Source organism: Aplidium turbinatum, chromosome 9, assembly GCF_918807975.1.
Source record: "Aplidium turbinatum chromosome 9, kaAplTurb1.1, whole genome shotgun sequence".
Lineage (NCBI taxonomy): Eukaryota > Metazoa > Chordata > Ascidiacea > Aplousobranchia > Polyclinidae > Aplidium > Aplidium turbinatum.
Window position 1 is genome coordinate 19007522 of NC_137480.1, and position 26142 is coordinate 19033663.

Sequence of the window (26142 nt, forward strand, 5' to 3'; positions counted from 1 at the left end):
TGTGACAATAAATTTGAATAGCAGTTTTCTTCAGAAATGTATGCGTCCTAACTTATTATTTCTGGAAGGAGATAACCCCTAATATAAGAATAATATGAATAACAAAAAAAATACTCTTTTGTGCCTGCAACTACTAAAAATCATATGTTAAATAAACGTGCGGCCCGCGGTTTCACCCAGTTATTCATATCTGGCCCTCCTGTAATAAAGGTTGCACACCCCTGCTATAATCGATCTCCAGTCTCCACCTACCTTTCCACTAAAATCATTGTAACAAAAATATCATAATATGTTTGGAATGCACTTTGGGAAGCATGACAAAGGCTTCATAATGTGTATATATTCTCCAAAAAAGTAAACTGGAAGAAGGCTTCTATATGAAACAAACTGCTTGTTAAATGCCAGAAATGGCCGACCTTTAAAATTCAGTTTCAACCATACTAGTGTTTCACAAAACCAGTAGCGGGTAGTGAAACCACAATTAAAATAAATGTAACATTTACTGTGCTATTGCTAAAATGGTAAACCGCTACGACAATGGTAAAAGAGCATTTTTGAGTCTAATCATCATCATTCACTGTTTCAACTTTTCCTTACAAACATTTGTGCTTTGTCCTCAAATCATTAGCTTGAGACTGTACAGTACTGTAGAGCTTCAAGATGAAATGCATTGTGCACAATCCTGAATCAAGGCATTGAATTTTGTTTTTGTGAAGTATTAGGTCTGCACATTACAGGACCAATGCTATATATGTCATGTAAATCTGTGACTCTGACACAGACCCAAAGCAAATCTGGGAGAAAGGAGAATTAACAATACGGTACCGTAATGAAAGCTAACTTTAATATAAATTTTTCTACTCAGCATTTTTATCAAATTAATAGTATTTTGTGTGTGTGCATTACTTACAAGAATCCTACTCCATAATGGCTAAGAAGGTTTGTATCATTGGCTCTGGAAATTGGTGAGTTCATTTCTTGGTGCAATTATTTTATGATATGAAATTGATTTTACATTTTTGTAGTAATGTGTTTGACTGTTTGTTTGAACATTTGGGGCCAAGGACAGTATTTATTTACTGTACATAGTATACTACAACAGTGCAGTTATTGTAGGTGTTATTAACAACAAACACGGACAATTGGACATGCCTTTAGTTCAATTAAGTATCTTTATTATGTTGGTTCTGAAAACATTTATAAAATTTAAACATAAAAAAAATATTTTTTTAAATCTATATTATATATAGACACTAGACAGCCTTGTAGCAAAATTGCAATGTTTAAAAGGGTCTTGAACTGCCACAGAGGACTTAGATATACAATTATACATCTAATTGTTTTTTTTTTTCATTCTTTTTTGCAAGCCCAAGTAAACATTATGTTTTTGTAACATTTGATCAGGAATAATTTTCAGTTCAACTTGCATTTTACTTTTCAAATTATGTTTATTACAGGGGTTCTGCCATTTCTAAAATTATTGGTGCACAATGCGCAAAGGAAGATGACTTTCACACACGTGTCAACATGTATGTTTATGAAGAAATGATTAATGGTCGAAAGCTCACTGAAATCATCAACACAGAGCATGAGAATGTCAAGTATCTCCCTAAACATAAAATACCGGAGAATGTGGCAAGTATATATTAATATGTTTTTGATTTGTGAAAAATATTTGTAATGCGGCTCTGCACATTGCCTGTGTTTGCAAGACATATGTAATTATTCCTTTGTTGTGTTTTGCCACTCACATAGCCCCGATAGCTCAGTTGGTTAGCGTGTGATTTTGTGAACAAAGAAGCTTTAAGATCAAGCGGTGCTGATTTGACTCTCGAGATGTGCGCTTGAACAAAGCATTCTAAGGACCGCTCTCCATTCAATGGCACCTAATGGATGGAATAATTTCCCAGCAACAACACTTCAAGAATAGGAAAAACTTCAATCTGTCAATTTCGGTAGTTAACCGGTCCTGCGTCAAAAGCCTCTATAAATATGCAAAACTACCAGGAATAACTTATCAAGGCTTTGTCAGTTCGAGGACAAAGATTTAAAACCAGAATCCAAAGCAATTCATTTGCAACTTCATAAAAAATGCTAAATTGGTAAAGATGTATTAAATATTCAAATCACTTGATTATTACTACGTCATTGATAGTAGTCAAGTTGCTTAAGTACATCTGGCAGAGGAAAAATTAGCGGATTAAAATGTATAAATGGTAAAAAATACAAAATGCTTATATATTCTAATATTCTTGCTGCATGATAATACATTTTATTAAACTATGCTACTTCCTTGTTTGACAAAGCATTTTTAGTTTCACTTTTGATTGCATGTTCTGTGTTTTCTTTTCTCAAACTTATGTAGCTTATCATAATCCTAGATGTATTGTATGCTTTTATTTCGTCAGGTGGCTGTTCCCGATCTAGTTGAAGCTGCTAAAGGAGCAGATATGATGATATTTGTTGTCCCACATCAGTTTATTCGTGGATTTTGTGAAAAGCTGAAAGGAAACATCAAAACTGGTGCCATTGGAATTTCGCTGATAAAGGTTGCTTGCATGACTTTTTTTGTTTTAAACAGTGGATGAGTATTATCAAAGTAATGTAACTGATTCACCTTCGAATTTTCTGCCATCCAACAAGAAGCATTTTATTTACAATCACGAGCAGAACGTTGTAGTAAGGATCTTCCCCAAACTAACCAAGTTAACCGCAAATGAATAGCCTATTTCAATTACATTTCAAATGGCTAGTGTTGATACTGTTGGTTGGTTTTGAATCTTTATTCTCGGACTAACAAAGCCTTTGATAGGTTATTCCTGGTAGTTCCGCATAGGTACTTGTAGAGGCTTTTGACGCAGGGTCGGTTGCCGAGATTGGCAGAATAAAGTTTTTCCAATTGTTGAAATGTTGCTGGGAAATTATTATTACACTAAGTGCTGCTGAATGGAGAGCAGTCGTGAAATGCGTTGCTCAGGCGCACACCCCGAGAGCCGAGTCAGCGCTGCGTGATCTTAAGTCGAGCGCGTAACCACTGAGCTAACCGGGCGGATATACTGTATTCCTCTTCAGTCAGTATAATACCGCGACTTAAGACAATATCGAAACATAGAAATATCGTAGTTCAGAGCTTATCAGTTTGAGGTCAGCCAATGGTGTTCTTCCTGGGTACCTACGGAATGGCCCGTTTCGGTGAGTCCGATCCTTTAACGGGAGATTTTTTCAATTTTTTTTTTTAAATTATCGGGTACCGTAGCCTAATAGTTATCATTGCCGTTTTAGGGTTAGAGGTTAGGAACTCACCAAATCGGACTCACCGAATAGTAGCAGACCCGGGTACCTAAGCCATACAGTTTCGTGCTACAGCTTGCAAGAAACCACGCGTGACGGCCTTATCGACTGCAGCCTATCTTGCAGCGATAAATTTCAGGAATTTTCTTGGCAGAGTTTTTTTTTTTGTGAGTTAGTTTGCAGCTTGTGTAGCATTGTGTTTTTATGTCATTGATTTCGGGAAATTGTTGAATGTTCATTGAATGTTCAATAATGAGTGGAAAGATTATTATTACCGGTACATATTACTTCACCAGCATCGGAGTTTAGCCTTTGTGTACGTTATTCCAATAAAGAGTGTGATGTTCAAGTTTGTGCGATTGCTAATTCTTTCAATCCTAACATCAACCTAAATAGCCTAACAATTGATTTTTTGCATGTTAGAGTGGATGGAAAACGGTGAATATTTATATCTAGGCAAGTGGCAACAAGTGATGTGTTAATTGTTTGCATTTCAGCTTGAAATTCACTGAGCTGTGCACGGTTTTAAAACAATCCTACACTTTATCACAGCACACATTGTGTAATGTGTATGGCACGTTATCTGAAAGCGTTCTTACTAACCAAGATTGAATGCCGTTTAATTTGTTTATGAAATGGGCAAGACTCAAAGGGTGTGGCCGTATTCACACAGCTTGATAATTAATCGTTAACTGTTTTGCTTTGTACAATTATTTTCTTTTAGCATATTGCTAATTCAAATTTATCATTATGAATTGCATAATTCCTTGCTTTCACTCTGACAGAATCTTCGTTAATAAGGATTTTTGTTTGTGCTTTGCTCCCACAATAACAACAAAGCAATCTTTTTATTTCAATGAGTTTGCAGCACACCTTCCACAGTGTAACAAGGCTTGCACGGTGGAACGTTTTTTTCTGATTCAATATTTTTTATTTAAAAGATAGGCAATATAGACATGGGATTGGCAACATTTTTAAAATTGTGATGTTTTAGTTTTTCTTTTTATGAGCATCCATTGTATTTAGAACTACGAGAAAACGTTTTACTATTATATATTTGATACGAAAAACAAACTGCTGTAGTGTAACGAACCGCATGTGAGATACTGTATTGGCAGATACCAGACTGATAGTGTGAAGCTGTACCACGCTCTGTGGCATGGTTCTACTTCTACACTCGTGCTGCTTATCATTGAGAGATAAGTTCAAATATTTTCCGACACCTTTACTCAATCAAATCTTGCTCCAGTTAGAGAATCAGCTCGGTTTACATACCGCAACTTACTGTTGTGTGGATGTCTAAAGACTGATTTTGCTGGCTTTGTAATCCTTGCGCTTTTGCAGGGTATGGACCACACAAAGGATGGGTTACAATTGATCAGTGATGTCATTCGAAAGTCACTAGAAATGGACGTGTCTGTGTTGATGGGAGCTAACATCGCCAGCGAAGTGGCCGACGAAAAATTCTGCGAAACTACCATAGGTAAGCAACTGAATCTGTAAGCAAATGTAAGATCAAACTCGCAACTGGATCAAGCAGTTGTCACGGCACACCGGTTTAAGTGTTGTTTTAATCTAGACTTTATAGTGTACTTATGAGTGCAAGCATTTGTGTGTTTTAACAGGTTGTACAAATATGACAAATGGACAATTATTTAAGAAGTTGTTGCAGACTCCGAACTTCCGAATATGTGTTGTAGACGATTGTAACACTGTTGAAATTTGCGGTGCACTGAAGGTAACTTGCTCTGGAAGTTTAATGCAGTTAAAGGAGAAATTACCGTCTTTATTTAGCGTAGGCTACGTAGTATTAATAGTTTAGATAGCTCATCTGTATTACATTATCATATAAGGTTGAAGTACTTCGCACAGGAAATATTTAGCTTCTGCTATGTTGATTGCCAGAGACCTTTGCAACATCCTGTAGCATCAAATGCCGGTATATTTTTTTTACTTGCTACTGCGGTTACCTTTACATTTATATATGTTCTTATTCAAATGTTGCATAACGTGGTCGATGGAAAATTTTACTTAGCTAATAGAATTTAACTTCTCACATTGCTTAAACGTTGCCTGACATTGCGACGATGTAAAAAGGGCAGTTTTAATAACGATTAATTAAAACGCTTCTGAACTTCCTGCTACAAACAACTCATTCATTTTTCATTAGAATATTGTTGCTTGTGGCGCCGGCTTCGTCAGTGCATTGAATTACGGCGACAACACCAAAGCTGCTGTTATCAGACTTGGGTTGATGGAGATGGTGAAGTTTGCCAAGGTATATAATGTCTTCAGTTGACTTGTAAATTTGGCGTTGAAAGTAGAAATGAATTATCACAAGTACGTTTCAAACGTGACAAGGAAGGTTAGTTATTACACGAACACCAGTTATCTTTCATGCCAAAGTAGACATCGGGCCAATGCTTATTCAAATGAAATCGTGCACTTAAATGTTAAAGGTACAAATGTGCTTTTCTTGGTTGACTTCGGGATATTCTACCAAAGTTTGCAGCGCATCTGTTGAGGAGACGGTATAATTTGAGTCAATGTGCACGCAGGCATTCTTTCCGGACACGCCTCCGCAAATGGCGACTTTCCTCGAAAGCTGCGGCGTTGCCGATCTAGTGACGACTTGCTACGGTGGGAGGAATAAACGAGTGTCGGAAGCATTTGGAAAAAGCAACAAGGTGGGCAACAAGACCATTTTTCAACTCAGAAAATCGTTGTGATTTATTGCAGTAAACCTGTTTGGTTTCAGACGATTGAAGAGTTGGAAAAGGAGATGCTAAACGGGCAGAAATTGCAAGGGCCACAAACTGCCGAAGAAGTTTACAAGGTTTTGAAAACGTTGAAAATTGATGACAGCGAGTGAGTGATTAAGGATACGTCTATAAATCCGATATTTGATGTTGCGTTATAGATTAACCGCAGTTGGCTCGTTCCATTCATCAGTGAACTAATATCACGTTTTTGAATATAGGAAGTCAAAACTACAGTGCGACTTCCCCTGCTGGTGCAATCACAGTCAGTCAGCTACCAAAACAATGAAAGAGGCTTAGATACGTATGATATTGCTTAACTGGACTGTGTGTGAAGTAACGTTTTATTTATGTTACAGGTACCCTTTGTTCGTGTCGGTGTACAACATTTTCTACAACAAACATCCCGTAGAGAGCTTTGTTAAATGTCTTCAAGACCATCCAGAGCACATGTAGAAGTTAACTTTTTGTACGCAGACCTTACGCGTCTTTAAACTGAAAGCAAACGTCTTTGCTGTGCGATGATTTTCCTATAATTTTATATGTTGATGTCAGAACTAACGTGTTGCCGGTGCTTATTGTCTAGCGCAGGCTAATACTGAACAAGTTTGGCGCAGTCGAGGAGTGCCTGTTAATCAATCATGCAAACCGCAGAAAATTGATCGCATTGAAATTACTAATTGTATTTACGCACAATAAAAAGAAAAAACATGAAAGAAACATCTAGTTTCACTGTATATCAGCCAGCCACATAACTTTCCAAGCTTAGATCAAATAGCCAAGCAGTACGTGTCCAAAAGAACTGGCAGAGACTGACACTGTGAAAGCAAGTTCACTAACAAGGGAAAGTATATCTTAAAACAATGCAATGAACAAGAAATAATTGGTCACGTTTCAAAAAGGTCAAATACGCTGTTGGAGTCTTCATCCATCTTCAACCTCTTTGTTACAATCATCTTTTCCGTTGAAGGTCGCTTCGGTTTGCGTATTTTGTTCTTGCTCGGCGAGACAGTCTGCAATCGTAAGAAAAGGTAAATAATAATCATACTTTCATTTGCGCCCATAGCGATAACAGTACACTGCGATTACAGATGCGATACAACAAACGACAGGAACCAGCGAAGTGACATGTAGCCTTCGAGTCAGCTACTCTCCTTATTTTGGCTTGCCTTTAAGTGTCTTTGCCGAGACACAGCCGCGTGCTCTGGAGCGGTGTCGCACCCACGTCCTTTCGAACGTCGCGCAGACGTTCTCACCACTCGGCTACGCAGCCAAATTCTGTAGCTTTGCAACACGAGGCACGATCGAATTTTGTGAATTCCATTAAGACCTGCTTACGTACCTTAAAGACCATGCGATCGGAATTGACAGCTCCTTTTATAACTTTAGACTCTTTGAAACTCGCAAACTTTGATAAAATTTCCGGCTTTCGACATAAAAACGAGTTCTTTGAAGGAAGCTGCAAAGAAAAAAAAGTACATCACAATAATAATTATTGACAACAAATTTCAATCTGCATTCCACACAACCGAGGACACCATTTGATACTTGTCAACCTGTTTTCAATGCGAACTATCTAGCTCAAAAAAAAAAACAGCAGCGTAAAGCATCATGTAATATCAAGTAGAAAGTTTATTAGTCATTTCATAAACGGCGGGAATAGAAAAGTGACTGTAGGTGGAACCACGGCCAAGTGGAGGAAACTTACTTTGGGAGCAGTCAAGCTACTGGATCTACTCAGGGCGAGCGGTTTTGAGTCTGAAAATAAATAATAAACGCATTGACATGGAAAGCGATAAACCATCATACGTTTTAAACCCTTTCGGGTAAGATTTTGAACAATCAGTAACAGAAATATTATTAAAACGTCACAACATTTAGGCCACCAAGTTTCTGCTCCCTCGAAGAGGATATTACCTCGAACATCTTCGTTGATTTCTGACAGAATTCTTGAACGGGAACGGTGGATAGCCGACCTGCCCATCTTGAGCAGCTGGGAGTCGTCGTCCACCTCGGCCAAGCTGGAAGAATGCGTTAGAATATTATTAATACACGACAAACGAAATCCTGGAAAAGATAATTGCGGTAGCGCCTGGCCTTTTTAAGGTGTTGACATCTTTGTAAACTGCCGGAATACTCTTTTTTGTACCCGGAAGTTAACAGAATTAAGAAAAATATCGTACTGTATGAACGAGCAACTGATACTTAACTGATTCAAAACCACTTTTTATAGGAAATCAAACTAGAAGACGACTATGTGCTTACGCCGTGGTTCCGTCACTTGTTTTCGAATCAAGAAATTCCTCTCTCTCCAATCGCAGCATCCTCCATTGTGTGTCTTCGTTCTCCAATTGCTCCGTCTCTTTATCTTCTTCACAGTTTTCCTTCTCATCGTCGGAGTGAAAAAGATCTTGCGTCAAATTATCGTCTAAACAAATAATGGAGAGCTAAATGACCAGAAGAAAATGCTACGAACAGTGCACACTGAGAAAAAGTGAACAGTAACGTTACGCTGAAAACGAATTTTAGGAAATGCTTATGAGCACTAAGTAGTAAGTATGGCAACTTGTCATTCTCAAATAGAAATGGTGTAAGGCGCCCTTGCAGTATTTTTAATGACTCAAATTCCCTCTCATGAACTTCAGAAGAATTCAAAATGTGCAAATAAACCGCTTCCGAACCATCTTTGCTGTCCCAGAACATGGGCTCCCAGTTTAAGAACCACTGCCCTACTGTATAAATTAATTATGCTTTTGTCGTCGTCGAATGTCCATTGATGATGCTGATCTCCAGTGATACTATTTTGTATTCACATCTACAAGCTGAGCTGTAAACTTGCCAAATATGTTGGATCTGTTGCAGCAAACATGCTATCAGCAATGACAAAGCAAAAATTTACAATTGCCAAAACTTCCAAAAGTGACTTGGAAAACAATTATCAACTTGAAAAAGTAAAGGAGCTCTCTTTTGCAAACACTCAAACGCCATGGTGTTGTCATGGGCCTCGTGGCACTTGTCGTTAACAACATACCAGTGTTCAAACAAGACTTACCAATATGTTTCCAACGAAACTTTCGATTCCTTTTCAATTCAACAGCTTCTTCGACAAATGCTTCTTGCAAAAGGTCAATATCTCTTTGATCTTCATCAAGCAATTGCTTTAAATGCACTTTATTGACCTAGACAAGAGAATAACTTTTTAAAGAACAGAAATTACGGAAAAACAGATAACTTTGAGTACAAGTAGTTTGACTCAAACCGATCCACACGTCGCGAAAAAACAGATGGAAATGTACCTGTTGCTGCATCACGTCTTCCTGTGGCAATACTTCATCATTTTCCTCCTCCTCGTAATAATCCTCTGCAAATCAGAACAGGGTATTGTAAGCTTGGTCAGACTTGGTAATTTCTTTCCTGTGGTACGCTAAGAATAAAATCTACCACAACAACAACTACATTATTTTCGTCCATCATAGAAAAATCTACGTGTTGTTAGATCGAAAGACATAACTTCACCCACCTCCTTCTGGCTCCTCCTCATCACTTCCAACGTCATCACCAGACAACTCCGCTTCTTCTTCAAGGAAGTTCTCAGCTGCCGGCTGAAGCACATCCTTCTTCCTCCTGATGATCGTGATGCCCTCATCTGGCTGCGAGGATGTGGCGTTATGATGTTAACAGATGTAAAATATCGGGAGTAACTTCAACAATGTTTCACAATTGCCCATGTTTTGTTGTCATAACTTACAAAAATTTGTTAAAGATCGTTGATTGATTTCGGAAAACAAACCATATGTATTATTGTGTAAGGTTTGGTCTATTGCATCATGGACGTTTATACGCACTGAAATGAAAGCTACAGTATCTTCAATTACCTCTTCAGCGTCAGAGTCTTCGGCATCCGAAAAAGTTTTCCAAAGTTTGGCTTCCTTGAAAGTGTCCGCTTGAAACACGAAAGTAAAAATGAGAATAGTAACTTTTATGGATCCCAGACAGCAAAATCCGCCATTTTTACATTGATTTAACGTCTGCAGACGTTGAAACAATGTAAAAATGGCGGATTTTGCTGTCTGGGAAGGCACGCCATGCCCACTTGCTAATGCTCCAATCGTGTATGCTGAAACAATCCAATGTTAACCTCAAATACAAACCTGGTTCCACTTGAAATCCAAAACTTTCGTCAATGACGTTACCATTTACGTCACCAGAGGCTTCTACGTCTGGGACGTGCGGACTTGCGTCTGACTCTGCGCAAAAACGTAAACTTGACGTTTTGGGTAAATAAAGACAAATGATTCGATTACGTCGTCCGAGCAATACGACTCATTTGTAGCAATTCCAATCTTTCATTATTACCTTGAAATTTCCCAGAGCACAACTCCAGCAGCTGGGACATGTTGCAGTCGTTCGCATTGTCGTCTTCTCCACCGGGTGGCAGTAGAGAGCTTAACGACTAGAAATTAATAGCATACATCAAGTTTTTACACCTTGAAACACTGACGTAATTCGCAACAATTTACAAAATAGGTATCGCCATTGTAAGCTAGAGATATGGCCTGATTTGTCATATTCTGCAGAATTTTCCAAATTGTGCTGACTTTTGGTGATGTCTAAATGAGTTTTTCTAAATATTATATTTCAACGTTTCCTTTTTTGTCTTGGTGACAGGATGGGTTTTAACATCATCAGACGTTGAAAAACAAAAACAATTTGGTTCCGAAAATTTAAGTCAGATCTTTACTCGCTTTTTAACAGTCTGATTTAGTGTTTTTAAACTTACTGTTTTTCCGAGACAACAAAAAGCTTTTTATCATTACGAGTCAGCAAAAAGTAAAAAACCTTACAAAATATCAGTCAGACAGCAGCAGTAGCGGTAATCAAAATGTGACAAATCCGGCCACATCTCCAGGTGGCCATGGTTCCGCAAACAGTGTTTTACGGCAAATACAACCAAACCTTAGAAGCTTTTGGCTCTTTCAAAAACCCATCAGAATCTAGAAACTGCGATTGGTATTCAATGCGAGACAGGGAGGCATTGGTTGAAGGGGTCAAAGATCGTTCGGGACAAAAATATGAATCGTCGTCAAAATTGGTCTGGAATGCAGATTAAGAAGGTTGGTAAGTTCAAGCTGCGGTACCGTATACCAGCAATGTGAACCGCTGTACTTTTCCTTGATAGTAAAGTGAAATTGAGTGCCCTAGTGGTAATTGCAAATGTGAGTATTTATTTCTCGGCAGCCGAATGTAGCAAGAATTGACAGGATAGACGCCGTGTTACGCCATGAGGCTGGGCTCGTCAGTATCGCACCACTAATTCATGTCTCAAGAGTATTCAACCACCGCCTTTACCAGTCAGTCAAACTCTTATTCTTGTTTTCACAATCTGAGCATTGCTAATGCATACGATGTAGCAATAGTAGTGATGTAACATTAAGTTTTATGAATTACGCTTCTATTCCTATGTTTATATTGTTTAGTCAAGTAAGCTCGACTGCGAAGAAGTATAATAAGCACCTAACCAGTAAAGGTAACCATTAATCAAAGAGGCAATGGTCGCGAAACAGGTGTACAGCATCCGCCTTTGCGAAGGATGTAAAATAAATCTTGCTGAGCTGAAATACCTTTGGTGGTTTCGATATCTCTGAAATATTGGAAATTTCTGGCTGGTGCAGAGGAATGACCGAAGCATCAAACGCCTCGAAGCCGTTGGTGCCGCTCAAGTCCTCGTGACTTCGACTGGATTTTCTACCAACGTAACAGGAATGTTTAGAGCCGAAGACGTTTTACGCAAATATTTCAAGCAAATAAAGATAACGTGAACCTGGTATATCTTAGCATGGGCAACGTACAAAAAGCTTAGTTTTCAGCCGCGCTTGAGATTTTAAACATAAGGTATTGGAAGACTGATAGTTTAAAATCTCACTTGACACAGTCATCGAACAGCAGCATCGATCCTTCGCGAGACAGATGCGGGAAGAGGATGTCGCTTTTGGTTTGCTGTGATGCTCGTGATACTGAGCCCGTGTTTGAGAGGCTCACTTCTGCGCATGAATGTTTCATATTACAAACAAGCTTCGATGTTGAAACGAACGATTTATATCAAGCCTTTAAATAAATTATTAACTATAACCGTGATTCAATAGAGTAAACTGCGACGATTTTACTGCTGTGGAACATTAGTGTTTTGAGACAAAAATAAATGTGAATAACTTTGAAGAAACTTTGTGATTCTGCAACAATATTCAATGGTTCTTTTCGCGGTCGTGTCACACAGTTGTTATTTCAACGAAAGAAAACTAAACTAGCTACATTATCCTTTCAACTAACACGGTTTGGTAGCGAAAAAGCAAAAACTAAAAAAATTCTAGTACGATAAAACCGCAAAACTAAAGGTTATCTTGTTACTGAAGCATTTTACTGATTATAATTGTGAAGTGCACAGAGTCTATCGAGCACCAGGTTATTATACACAGCGATCACCTGAAGGGACAGGTTGTGTTGTATCCAAGGACATCACATCATCATCTTCTTCGTCATCGTCTTCTATTACGTGGTTTTTGAATTGGTCAACGACTTCATCCTTTTCTTCCACGGATTGCTCCGACTCAGCATCCGACCAATCGTCATCCAGCTCTTCCTCATCTTCATCGTCTTCTTCCTTCCCAACTTCTTCATTGTCCAATTTGTAAATTTCCTGTCAAATATCAGGAATTACTGAGGACATCTTTGTACATGTAACAACCTCTTCACGTCTCGATGAGCATGTCATTGGCTTTACATCTTTTTTTACATCTTGCACAAAATCTTGTAGGAGTTTAAGAACTTACCTCTCTTTTTAATCGCTCTCTCTCGCGACGCTGTTTCATTTTCGCTGTAAGATTTGCGCGCAGTCTCTTGTAAGTTGGAAAGCTTTTTTCGTCTGTATACAATGACGTCACTCAGACAAACAAGCTTCAGAATTTAATAGCACTTCAGTTGCATATTCCAGACAGAAAAATCCGTCATTATTACATGTAGAAATGACGAATTTTAAAGTCTGTGATCCTAGCTAACAAAAGTTGCGTTTTTTTTTTATTGTTGTAGCGTCTAGCGACGTTGAAAAATAGAAACTTTTTCCAGCCAGCAAACCAGCCACTTTTTACGTTGCTTCAACGTCTGCTGGCTGGTTGTTGCCTTGGGATACAGTGAAAGTTCATCGGGCCAAACCTGCGTCTTGGGTAGAGGTGTCAACAGAAGTAACAACATCTGGCACTAACTCCACTCCGCTTCCGTCGGCTCTCTCTTCCTTCCTGATGATGCTGCAATGGAATGAGTTCAGTGCCGTGACGGAAAGACAAGGAAAGCTATCTCCGTGAATGCTTAAGTTAAAACATTTCACCAAACCTACTTGAATTGAACCTTTTTTCTTGCCATGGAAATCTTTCCGACTTTAGTCTGCTTAAGAATCCGCTGCATGAAGTTGGAGACGTCTTCCTTGATAGGCTGAGATTCTTCGTCGTCTAAATCGACGAACCCTGCAAATGAGAAAACATCAATGATGCAAAAAACATTCCAAATGTAGAAGATTTAATATGTGGGGTTGAAGTTCGACTCATTGCATCAATCTCGCTTTTCTAAGTGATTAATCAGTTGTGTTTATCTATAATATTGTACCACAACAGACGCTTACTAACGCAACATCATACATGAGCTGGATGGTCTTTAACCGTCTCTAACCTTTTCCTGACTTGGGCGATACGGGAAGTTTGGGTGAGTTGAGCTCTGGAATATGAACTCCTCTCAAAGCTAAAAGCTGTGCCTTTTTCCGGCTTCCAGTTGCAACTCCTCCTTCATCAGTTTCTATTTTATCATTAGGAGGACGCAAATCAAAACTTTCTCTCGGTTCAGCAGCATCCTCTTCATCTTCAATAGGATCCTCCTTCTGAGTTGGCTCGTTGGCTAGCTCTTCTATTTGATCTTCCACCTACACACAAAGTTACATGCAAAAAATAGTCTCCATGATTTAGACCCCAAGAAGATACCGATTGCACTAATTTCAGATGAAACAGTTTGAATAAGATATCGTTGCATAACAAAAACAAGGCATGAATAAAGAAGAAATCCAACAAGTAGTGTTTTTTGTTGTTGAAAAAAGTAAACTACCATAAACTATGAAAACTGGTAAGCTCACCATCCTCTTATCTTGAAGTCCCACAGGACGTTTGAGAAAATCGGAAAGTTTCTTTGCTTCAGGAACGTAGTATGGCAAATTGACACTGGATTCTGTTAGCAAAGATTACCAAGCATTTGTTTATGTTTACACAAGCGCTAGAAAAAAAAAACGTTGTACCAGATCAGTCGCATACAAAAACATAAATTTAATAATTTGCTGCATTTGTGAAAATGGTTTACCTCGGATAAGACGCTGCGTTTCACTTTTTATGTCCAAACTGCTGTGTGGTTTGGACTGCCTCCTCGGCCTGAACGGTATGTGCGGGGAAGAGGGGACATCATCATGCGCTTCATCATCAGATGTATATTGGCCACTCTGCAGTAGATGGAAAATGATAGCAATCAGAAAATTTGTAACAGCCTTGCCCTTCACAGAGATTAAGTCAAGAATTACTTGTTTTTCTTGCAGTATTCTTCTCTGGTATTGTCAATAAATACAAGGGCAACCGTCGGTGAGCCATTGCCTGGTGTCAACGTCAATGGAAACTGGGTCCTCCACACGATGGGAAAGTCTGTGGGCAATCTTTAAGTATATGTGCTGCCCTCTGTTCATCACCACACTCATAGGCAGCACTCTCTGCCAAGTCCCAACGCAACATGCCCGCAGCAAATCGTCTTAGACCAGTTAAGCCGGCGATTACGCCTGATGAGGCAAGTCTATTTTTATTCTTATCGTTATAAAAAGCATGGTAGGACGTGTTAAGATGGTTGCTTGTCTCAGAAGATTACACTTTATTGCATACGTCATAGCCTCTTGAATTCATGGCCGCAGCATCTTTGTTCCTGAAGATACGGATGGGAGCAGCGTCATCATCACTGGAGGAAGATGAAGAATCTGATATTTACAAGAAAAAAATAGTGAAAAAGCAAACAACATTTTCAATCTTGAGTGGCACCTTAGAACCAAATCATGTGAAAAAACACTATGCAGTGTTAAACTAAGCAATATTTTCAATTCTTGAATCCGCATCACTAAATCTTAACAAGTTGGAAGCTACTTGACAACCCTCATTTAGTTTTGTGATTGAAACTGAAGGCGTAATTGTTTGAAATTTGGAGTTTGAAATAGTTCAAGTGCACCTGGGTCCTGGAACTATGATTTACGTTTTATAATTGTCTTCCCTACGGGATGTAGAGATTGTAGACATATTAACTAAAGCTAAAATAGTCATCAGCAACATATCAAGATATCTCACCATCATCAGAGTCACTGGAATCGCTGTCGGAATCATTAGACTGCTCTAATCCTCCTGAAAAAATCAGCAACATTTAAAAGTTAGTTAGTGGCGACACTAACTTATAACTGCACTTCTCTAATCGCTGGCTTTAAGCGGTGGGATGGCGCAACGGAAAAGGCGTTGGCTTTCCAATTATGCAATCCTGGTTCGACTCCTGGTTTATGCTGATTGTTGACAAACACCGCTCACCTCTACCTAGGGTGTAATAAATTGGGTAGGCATAATTGCTGCAGAAAAGGCGGCCGAGAGAAAGGAACTGGCCACCCTACTCTCCTTAGTGCCGAAGGACAATGAGAACCTTATCTTCTCATACCCAACACTTGAATCAAGTACCGGACCACCTATACTTTTAATCGCTGGTTAGGCTAGTCAGCTTAAAAGTTATCCATCTGCTACTTTGCTCCGTTAAAACAAGAAAGTATATTACTTAGTATTAGAACAATTCATACCCAGTCAGCTAATCAACCATTTTTATCATTTTTGTTTGCAGATGTTGAATCTATGTAAAAAACGGTTGACTTGATGTCTGGATATACTGCACAATGAATAATATAATGGACATACTTGAATCTCCCACACTGACATTCATTTTAGAAGTACCGGCCTCGTCGATTTCCTCTCCGGCCGAATCGTGTTGAATCTAATACAACAAGAGCATGCATGAACAAAACAAGGGAAAACCCGCAAACAAAACCGAAGTTCGAAATACGTTTCCTTTATATCAGGGGTCACCAAACTACGGCCCGCGGGCCGGAACCGGCTCGCAAACTGATTTCATCCGCCCGCCACGTGCTGCGGAAATAACAGCTGCACTACAACTGTTAAGGAAAAAAGTTACCACACTTTTTGTTAAGGATTAACGTTACTGTTGAGCTACACGCAACCTGCTAATGATTTTTCCATATTGTTTCTTCTTATGACATCACAAACTTTGTTGTTCAAAACACCAATGTTTAATCAGAGCGATATCTCTGTTAGGCAAATCATACCAGCCAGACTAGACAATAGACATCATAAGCAGAAGGATTTGGAAAATTCAAGTCAATAAAGATTCTAAATACAGTAGTTGTATATCTTTTCGCAATTTCCATCCGGCCCGCAGCTGTTAATCTCGCAGCAATCCGCCCTTAGAGAAAAATGTTTGGTGACCCCTGCTTTATATAATAAAAGTGCTATCTCGCTCTCTTCATTTTGCTTCAAAGAAGCCTGGTCTTCATCCCGAAACATCAAGTGCATTTCATATTTGATTTGATTTACAATGCAGTCAGGAAGAGCCATATCAACACTAAGATACTCGAAGCTCTTTAATCGAAATCATGGTTTAAAAGAGCAATGAGAAAAAGAAACACAAGCATTACTTGGCATGTCACACCACTGTCATTATCAGACTCATCTGAAGATTCCGAAAGTTTAACGACTCGCTTTTTCATCTTTTTCCTTCCAATGGCAGCATCTAAAACAAAATCAATACGAATACACCATTTTATACCCAAAACTTAATCTTAACACAGAACTCAAAAGCTGTCAAGCAAGAATGAAATACTGAGATGCCTAAAGTAAACACTGGTACTACTAGTGGCTCAAATTAAGCAGATTAGTTTCTCTTAGAAGCCAGACAGTAATAAGATCTAAAGTTTCAAAAAATTTACTTTTTAAAATAACACTTGATCTAAGCAACAAGTCTTACTCATATCAGATTCAGCATCCAAGGGTAGTGCAAAATGTTTTTCAACTTCCTTTGCTTTTAAGTTACTGAATTGGTTTGAAACCTAAACAAAAATAATCATGTACATAAGCTTGGGTCATGAAAGTCATGACTTGGCAGTACTTTGATATCACATGTAATTTTACTACTTTATAGTTATTGAATTGTGAGAACACTGTGGAGGCATATTGTACAAGTACATGAAAATAAATATAAGTCAAAAAATTTAGCAATTGTTTGAAATGTTTATGCCAGTAAAACACTGTCCTTACATGGAGGGAGATATCTTCATCGTCAGAATCATCAGAGGATTCAGCCAATTGAAGTACACGTTTTTTGGTCTTTTTTTGTATCAGACCTGAAACCACAAGAGAAAGTGATCCAGACAGATCCTCAAATCACAGGTAGTACAATGTAAACTTACCCCACTGAGGGCAAACATGACACTTCTTACCTACAATCAATTCATCATCACCTTCTGAGTCTTCATGAGATTCTTTTACTGCAAAGTAAACATCCTTTCAACAACCCAATAATAAACAAAGGAGTACAACCTAATCGGCCCATGCTTTAAGAAAATTCCCAAGACTAGTAACACATACGCAGTTACGCACCATACTACTTCTTACTTTGCACGAGTTTTACTGCACAGCTTTCATTACAAAAAATGACAATCTTGGTAAATCAATGCTACATTTCCTAGTTCTCACCATAGCTCTTGTTTGAAGTATCAATGGAAGATAATCCGACAAGATCACATGGGCTGGATATAGAAAGATTTTCAGAGTTGTTAAGATTTTTCATTTCGTTTTTTACCTAAATACAGAAACAATAAAAAGTATTTGAAAATTTTTGATAGTGCTTAAACAAAACATTTCACTTCAGTCCTTTTCTTGTGAAAAAATTTTGATGACTTTGGTGACAATGAATTGATTAAACAAAACATTTAAAATAATATGCTTTTATTGATTTTTGTTTATAACTTTTATTCCAATCTAACACTGGCAATCTGGCATGTCAAACAAAAATCTGACTTCCTAAGTCTCATGAAGAAATGATATTGCAACATGGCAGTATCACCTGCAGCAAGCAATTAAAAACAGGTAGTGCTATGATTATAAATAAAAATGACCATGAATTACATCTTCATTTTCTGATTCATCTGAAGATTCAGCAAACTTGCTGATACGTTGTTGTTGCATAGTCTTGATGTTTTCACCTAAAAAATACAAAAAGATTAACATCAGACGAAATTAGAATAACAAATGAAGAAAACTTTTCAGAAAACTTAACAAATATACAGATGACTTATAAATACAAAAATATAAAAAAAAAAGTTTTAACCTAAATTAGCAACTATATTATACACAATGCTAATTGCTAAACTTGATTTACAACTTGAAAGTTTTGGCAACCTATACATATTTTACGGAGATAAGTACATAGTTTATGCGCATATTTCCGACCATTATTTTCAAGGACTTCTGAAAATGATATTTGTTAGCCTAACTTAAACAGTATACTCTTTTTTATTGTAATTTTACTTAATTACATAAAGAGTTATCAGGCCTCGAAATTCACGTCCACCATCACAGCATGTGATGTCCACGGGAAGTACCACCTAGATCGGTCATATTTGTCCGCCGAGAAATAACACAGGAACTACCGATACAAATCCTCATTGCATAGCACGAACAATCGAATAATTGTTGCAAGAATATAATTTCCCGCGCAACTAGAAAATGTGAACACTGTATCCCTTAGCCACCATTCAAGCAGGAAAACTTTCGATTTTTATGTTGCTTCAACGATTGATGACATTGAATCAGCGTAACAAAGGTGAATTCTTCGGTAAGAATCGAGGAGAGTACCGGTACTTCTACACACTATTCACGCGCAACTTAGTTCAAGTCTTACGTCACATAGTCTGGCTTTGATCTATGAGTAATATTGATAAGGCAAGGTTGGTTACAAAATTTGGGGCAACACTAAAAGGCGGAAATGCGGAACGCGGAAATAAGCTGGGGCATGAAATGGCGTATTGTCTGCAGAAGTAGAGATTTAATGCCGATGTAGAAAACGCGGAAATACGATCTTGGCGTCCATATTGTTTAACATAGCGATAACTTCATCATGGAAGAATGAAATGTTGCAACATGGAAAAAGGCGGAAATGCGATTTTTAACAACTCACCACCGAACCTACTTTTATGTTGAAATATCACTGAAAGATATTGTTTAGAAGCAATTGTGAGGTCATTAAATACTTTGACTGTTTTAATTCCACATCTACATGTAACCTCGTATTTGTGTACTTTGTGTTATTATACCCGATATGATCATTATTATGCTTATGTTTTTCCTAGCTGGTCTTGATTCATTTTCCTACAAAACCTCATATGTTTCATTTCGATTTCGAAGCTACTGTTCAATCATACTGTTTATTGATTTAGCTAATGCAGGAGTGCACAACCTTTTTGCTATTGCCGGCCGCATTCCGATTAATTCTATAAAGCACGGCCGCCAGTGAGTTTTAAATGATTTTTTTTTTTCAATTTGCGTTATCTAAGAGAAGAATTTATTCGTTAATATTTACTCAACTTATCATACTTAGGCTATACCTAATAGTACCATGAAATATCAAACATTTTGAAATGAATTTATTCAATAAAAGTCTGCGACATTGCAACTCCCTTGATTTTGCTTACGAGCACCGGTTAAGACACCAGTCTCAGTTAGCCTGATTTGTTCGGTACTCGTTTTTGTAGGTACTTCATTCGTGAAAAGGCAGACTCACACTTTTCTTCAAATTTTCGACACAGATTTTCCTCGACTCGCCTTCCAATTTTGCATAATGGTGTGACATATGACGACAAAAATGCTGTTTTGCATTATTTCCTTTAACAGTTTTAACTACTTGACTGCATATTAGACACATCATAGTATGCGCTGCCGTCTCCATCATGAAATAACCCAACTCTCATTTGGAATTGAATACCCTTTTCTCCTCTGCTAGTGTTCTTTTTCTTTTTAAGGACATAATGCAATGTAGGCAGTGCCGGTCTTAGGGTACTTCGGGCCCTGTGCGGAATATGCTTTGCGGGCCCTAATGACAATGATCCAATTCAGTAGCGTAGCTAGGTATTTGAAAGGGGAGGGGGTTTTGACGGCGTGTTCGCCGAAGGCGACACCCAGCGTCTGGACTCAAATGCCTCAGAAATTTTTGAAAAATTACTTTGAATTTAGTGCATTCTGAGAGCATGTTCAACAAAAATTTGGGTATGAATAATACTGTAAAATGGTGCTTGCCTCACCCTCAGCACTTGCCTCACCCTAAAGCCGCAACTATGACTTCAAGGAATGGGCTACCGGTACTTGCTTGTGAATCGAATTTTTTTCCATTGGAAATGACAAAAATTACTGCATTTTTTGAGTAGCCTAAATTGCGGGGCCCCCTAATTTTCGAGCACTGTGCGATCGCACGATTTGCACACCCCAAAGACCGGCACTGAATGTAGGCTACCGTTAGGCTACAATGAAATTAGGTTGAGGAAAAAGTTTTGTCTCAAAACGATTTTAACAATATAGCCTAGCCTACAAAAACTTATGATGAGAATGTTTTTCAAGTTTTAAAATTTGAAATATTATATATAATTACAAGCTACAAGGGTATCCAGTGGTTCTAGATATCCCTATCCCTAATATTTAAAATACATTTCATTTTTATTAACGAAATAATTTTTTTATTTCAAAAACAGGGCACGGCCGCCAACACATGCTTATTAAATTACGTGTTAACGGCCGCATAATTATTCATCGACGGCCGCAGGTTGAACATCGTTGAGCTAATGTATAACCTGTAATGTCTAACGCTGCAATGTATGATGTCAGGCAGCACCTTGACTGGTTAACCGCGGTAGGCACTTTTATATCACCCACTCGTCGAAGAGTGCCTGCTTTTCAATGTGAAATTGCTTTGTGTTTTAGTCACAATTTCGACTTGTTAAAGCAGGGTTGTTGGTATTTTACCCGACCCAAAAAAACCCGGGTGGGTTTTTTTAATAAAACCCACTTAAAAAAACCCAAAAAAAACCATAAAAAAACCCAGAGCATCATATTTGTCCAGTTTTTATTGGAAAATTAAAAAAACTTACAAAAATACTACAAGGCACTTACAACAAACTTTAAATTAGGACTTAAGGATGTGATTGTGAAGTAATTTCCAAGAATAAACTGAAAACGCAGTGGATATTGCACAGTACACAAAAATCAAGTAATGTCACTTTGTGTATACTACACTAAAACTCATTTATGCAAGAAGGCCTTATAGTTAAATTGGTGAAAGTACTACTCTACTGTAGTCTGTATATATGATGTGAAATGCAATTTAGGAGGCTATTTACCAATTACAGATTCTGGATTCTAACGCATGGCTGTTTCAGAGCATTTGCCTAATTGGCCACGCAATTGCTCAATTGCTCATCCATTACTATATATAATATATACATAAATGATAAAAAATATTTAAACATGATGGCATAAATGCTCCTTGCCTTCAAATCTAAACAAATGATACAATAATGTGATTTCTACCACAGTAGCATCAACTTGGTATAGAAATCAGTGGATGATGCAACATCCAACTTGATCTTGAAACTAATGGATGATGCAACATTCAAGCAACAACAGCCCCAGTGCATTATTTTATTGAGTTATGCAAGCATGTACTGTGAGTGAAAGGCACTTCACTCGTAAAAAGTAGTTTTGAGGTGAAATAAGCATGAATCTACCTTTTTTTTGCATCTTTTTTAAAAAACCCAATAAAACCCAAAAAAACCCGGGTTTTTTTAAAAAAACCCGGGCGGGTTGGGCTTTTTTAAAAAAACCCGGGTTTTTCTCAACCCTGTGTTAAAGTGGCTACCATTAACATCCTTCTTGCACTCAGTTCAGTTGCAGAAGAAAAAATAGTATTAGCAGAGGGTGGGAATCGAACCCACGAAATCGAAATTACTACTCCTCTGCCCTAACCATTAGGCAACGGTGGTTGTGGTGAAGCATTCAGTTAAATTTCTTTGTATTAAAATGTTTCGATCAGAATATCACGTGTCGAGTCACATGACTGAAATCAGCTGAATCACGAATGAACATGTCACGCATGATTGCGTACCTTTTCGACGAGTGGGTAATGTTAAAGTGCCTACCGTTAACCGCAAGGTTGTTCGGTGCTGCCAGACCTTTCTATTGCTATATTTTGATTTGTATGTAATTGTGTTTCTTTTTCTTGACTCGTATTAGAAAGGCAAAAAAACAATCATCTCTCTCTTATTGGAGTAAATTTTGAAAATTTAAAGGAATTTATTTAAACAGGAAAAAGGCGGAAATGCGATTTTTAACAACAACTCACCACCGAACCTACTTTTATGTTGAAATATCATTGAAAGATATTGTTTAGAAGCAATTGTGAGGTCATTAAATACTTTGACTGTTTTAATTCCACATCTACATGTAACCTCGTATTTGTGTACTTTGTGTTATTATACCCGATATGATCATTATTATGCTTATGTTGTGAGGTCATTAAATACTTTGACTGTTTTAATTCCGCAGTTATTGGAGTAAATTTCGAAATTTAATGGAATTTATTGAAATAGGAAAAAGACGGAAATGCGATTTTTAGCCACAACTCAATATCGAACATTTTCTTATGTTGAAATATCATTTAAAGATATTATTTAGAAGCAAAATTGTGAGATCATTAAATACTATGACTGTTTTAATTCTAAAGGTATTTCGGCTTATTTCCGTGTTTCCGCATTTCCGCCTTTTAGTGTTGCCCCAAAATTTGTTAAGTTTTGGTATTACAATAAGAAAAGGCCCAAGGAAAATTGACTTTCGCTCACATTACACGCAAAAATAAACCTAAAGAAAAAAGCCTAGTGAAACTTTGCTCAGCAGAAAATAGTAGCGTTAGTGTAGAAGTTTTCCGACTCGTGCCCAGAGCATTGTGACGCAAGAAGCCACACGACTTCGTTCGGTGAAAGTTAATCAGTTATGGTGCGTATCAAGCAGCTACACGGCGCTTTGATTCTTCAAGCGCACGTCGTTGGACTGATGAAAGCCTTTCAGAGTGACGTCGCTGAAATTTTAAAAAGCCTTCTAAACCTTAGCTATAGTTGTCAAATGGTGAAGAATTAACAAGATAAAGTAATTAAGCATGACGATCGACGCTAAAACTCGTGTGTCCGCCGTGAGACTTAATTTGTCCGCCGAGATAGCTGCTCAGACCGGACACGTTTGTCCGCCATCAACAAAAACGAATTTCGAGGCCTGAGTTATACTCTTTTTCGATGGTTAGAAAGATATTTCCGTACTCTTAAGCGTGTAATAATATTGTGGTATTGTTGTGTGTATTGAAATTACAGTAGTGTATTTTGAGATTGCTGTTTAAATTTCAAAATGCGACAAACAGCATTGTCATTCCGGCGGAATAATTCTGCGCAATATGCCTAAAAAAATGATCCGTAAAAATGCGCAATAAATATGTAATGCGATGACAGCAACAACACATGAACCCTGATAAAAGCACTTCTCATTGACATATTTGTGTTTAGCCACTTTAAAGTCAGGATGAAGAACAAAGTTTTTCTAAAATTGTTATTTGAAAAACAAGTTACACAGTAAGCGTAAAAAGATAAAACTTTCACAAGTAGTAATAATATTATTCATAAATATACTGTTGATTTTTTTGTCAAATTATTATTAATTGCAAAATATTTATAAATTTGTGAAGTGGACGCAATTACTTTGATGGTCACAAATATGCATATGGACACTATGTGTGGCATACCAGACAAACTAATGTACAGTAGCAGGCCTCGAAATTCGTTTTTGTTGACGGCGGACAAACGTGTCCGGTCTGAGCAGCTATCTCGGCGGACAAATTAAGTCTCACGGCGGACACATCAGTTTTATCGTCGATCGTCATGCTTAATCACTTAATCTTGATAATCTTCGCCATTTGAGAACTATAGCTGCGGTTTAAAAGGCTTTAATTTCAGCGAAGTCACTCTGAAAGGCTTTCATCAGACCAACAACGTGCGCTCGAAGAGTAAAAGCGCCGCGTAGCTGCGTAATACGCCGCATAACTGATTAACTTCCACCGAACGAGGTGGTGTGGCTTCTTGCGTCACAATGCTCTAGCACGAGTCGGAAAACTTCTACACTAACGCTACTATTTTCTGTTGGGCCAAGCTTTTTTCTTTTGCTTTATTTTCGCGCGTCATGTGAGCGAAAGTGAATTTTCCCTGGACCTATTCTTTCTTGCTGTAATACCAAAACTAAACAAATTTTGCTGCATCTTTCTGTACTAGCCTACTCTTATAATCTAATTTTGTAACCAACCTTGCCTTATCAATATTACTCGAAGATCAAAGCCAAACATTGTTACGTAAGACTTGAACTAAGTTGCGCGTGATTAATGTAAAAGTACCGGTACTCCCATCGGTTCTTAGCGAAGAATCACCTTTGTTACGGTGATTCAATGTCACCAATCGTTGAAGCAACGTAAAAATCGAAAGTTTTTTCCTGCTTGAATGGAAGCTAAGGGATACAGTATTCACATTTTTTAGATGCGCGCTAGAATACGCAGGAAATTATATATTTGCAACAATTGTTCGTACTACTTAATGACGATTTATATCGCTATTTCTCGGCGGACACATATGACCGATCTAGATGGTACTTCCCGCGGACATCACACGCTGTGACGGCGGACATGACCGCCGTGTCCGCCGTGAATTTCGAGGCCTGCAGTAGCCTATATTATACGCTATCATAGGCTACAAGCTAATTTTAGAAGCATTTAAGTACAATTATTGCTATGGTTTCCAGTGGCGTAGCTAGGGAATGTGCCGCCCGGGGCGGATTCAGATTTTGCCGCCCGGGGCGGATTCAGATTTTGCCGCCTCTTCAAGAAAAAGCATGTAAAAATGAAATGTGTTTTTTTATCAGATTATAATCAAAATCAAAAATTGTATTCTGAAAGTGCTGCTCTCAGACGTGCCGCCCGGGGCAGTCCGTCATGAGTTGCCAAGGAGGGGGGGGGACTTGTATATCAGCTCCGAAATATGTGTTGTCTTTGAATTGAGAAACTGTTTCTTAACCCTATATAATAAGCTGATATAACTGAAGTACAACCTATTGTATCCCATCTTCCAACTTTATACAAAAGATGTGTTGTTGAAACACATACCAAGAGTTTAAAATCATTATTATTACATCATCTAGTCTAGCTATTTGGTTGATTGTAATATACATGGATGTCCATTAACTGAAGCATCAAACTGATGTAATTTTAAAGGGCACCTTGATTTAGATAACAGTATGTTTTTTGTATTTCTTTTCAGTGCCTCTATGGTGTAGCTTCCATTTAATAAAAGTAGTATATTATATTTTCTGCTATTTGTGCATTAGAGTGGATGTGGAGCTGTGTAAAAAAAAATGATTGATTGAGCATCATGGAGATTCTTTCACATAGCACAAATATATCCAACAACCTTTAAGTAATAGCAATGAAAGTTTTGCACCAATGACTTGGGCAACAGCATTGACAGCTAACTAAAAAGTTAGGCTAAGGTTACAATAAGAAATGCAAATAGCGAAACACCAGCTTGAATAATTTCAGCCAAACCTTTGTGATTTTGAGCATATGCATTGTCAGTTGAAATCAAAGCCATTATGTTAATTCCCCCGAAGAAGCTGCATTCACTTTTTTTCTAAACTCCAAAATACCAAAGCACTTTATGTTGTAACTGTAAGCCAGACTTTAGTTTAGTATTCAGGTTCACAGATCACAGAATTTCATTACGATGTTGATTGATTCGCAATTTCCCGCGTATCTCTTTGACATCAGTTGTCGCTCTAGCGAAAAACTGCATACT

General features: G+C 37.9%; 2 protein-coding genes across 2 annotated transcripts; one reads left to right on the plus strand and one right to left on the minus strand.

Annotated features, from left to right (window-relative positions):
* Positions 1-863: 863 nt before the first annotated feature.
* On the plus strand, positions 864-6749 carry LOC145776983 (glycerol-3-phosphate dehydrogenase [NAD(+)], cytoplasmic-like). The gene is made up of 9 exons (XM_082588238.1): positions 864-965; positions 1458-1635; positions 2409-2549; positions 4636-4774; positions 4917-5029; positions 5462-5569; positions 5850-5978; positions 6050-6159; positions 6410-6749. Exons 1-9 carry the CDS (start codon positions 928-930, stop codon positions 6504-6506), a joined length of 1053 nt encoding a protein of 350 aa, XP_082444364.1. The 5' UTR covers positions 864-927; the 3' UTR covers positions 6507-6749.
* Positions 6727-26081, minus strand: LOC145776982 (claspin-like). Its single transcript, XM_082588236.1, has 31 exons — positions 25893-26081; positions 18347-18423; positions 17915-18020; positions 17659-17706; positions 17477-17562; positions 17187-17268; positions 16858-16952; positions 16064-16139; positions 15458-15511; positions 15005-15096; positions 14442-14577; positions 14221-14312; positions 13767-14013; positions 13438-13564; positions 13257-13348; positions 12878-12969; positions 12531-12744; positions 11974-12091; positions 11672-11795; positions 11007-11144; positions 10407-10503; positions 10202-10297; positions 9926-9993; positions 9571-9700; positions 9347-9411; positions 9103-9229; positions 8316-8478; positions 7968-8071; positions 7759-7808; positions 7393-7509; positions 6727-7063 (listed from the first exon to the last, which is right to left on the minus strand). Exons 1-31 carry the CDS (start codon positions 25936-25938, stop codon positions 6938-6940), a joined length of 3285 nt encoding a protein of 1094 aa, XP_082444362.1. The 5' UTR covers positions 25939-26081; the 3' UTR covers positions 6727-6937.
* Between the last annotated feature and the right edge of the window lie 61 nt (positions 26082-26142).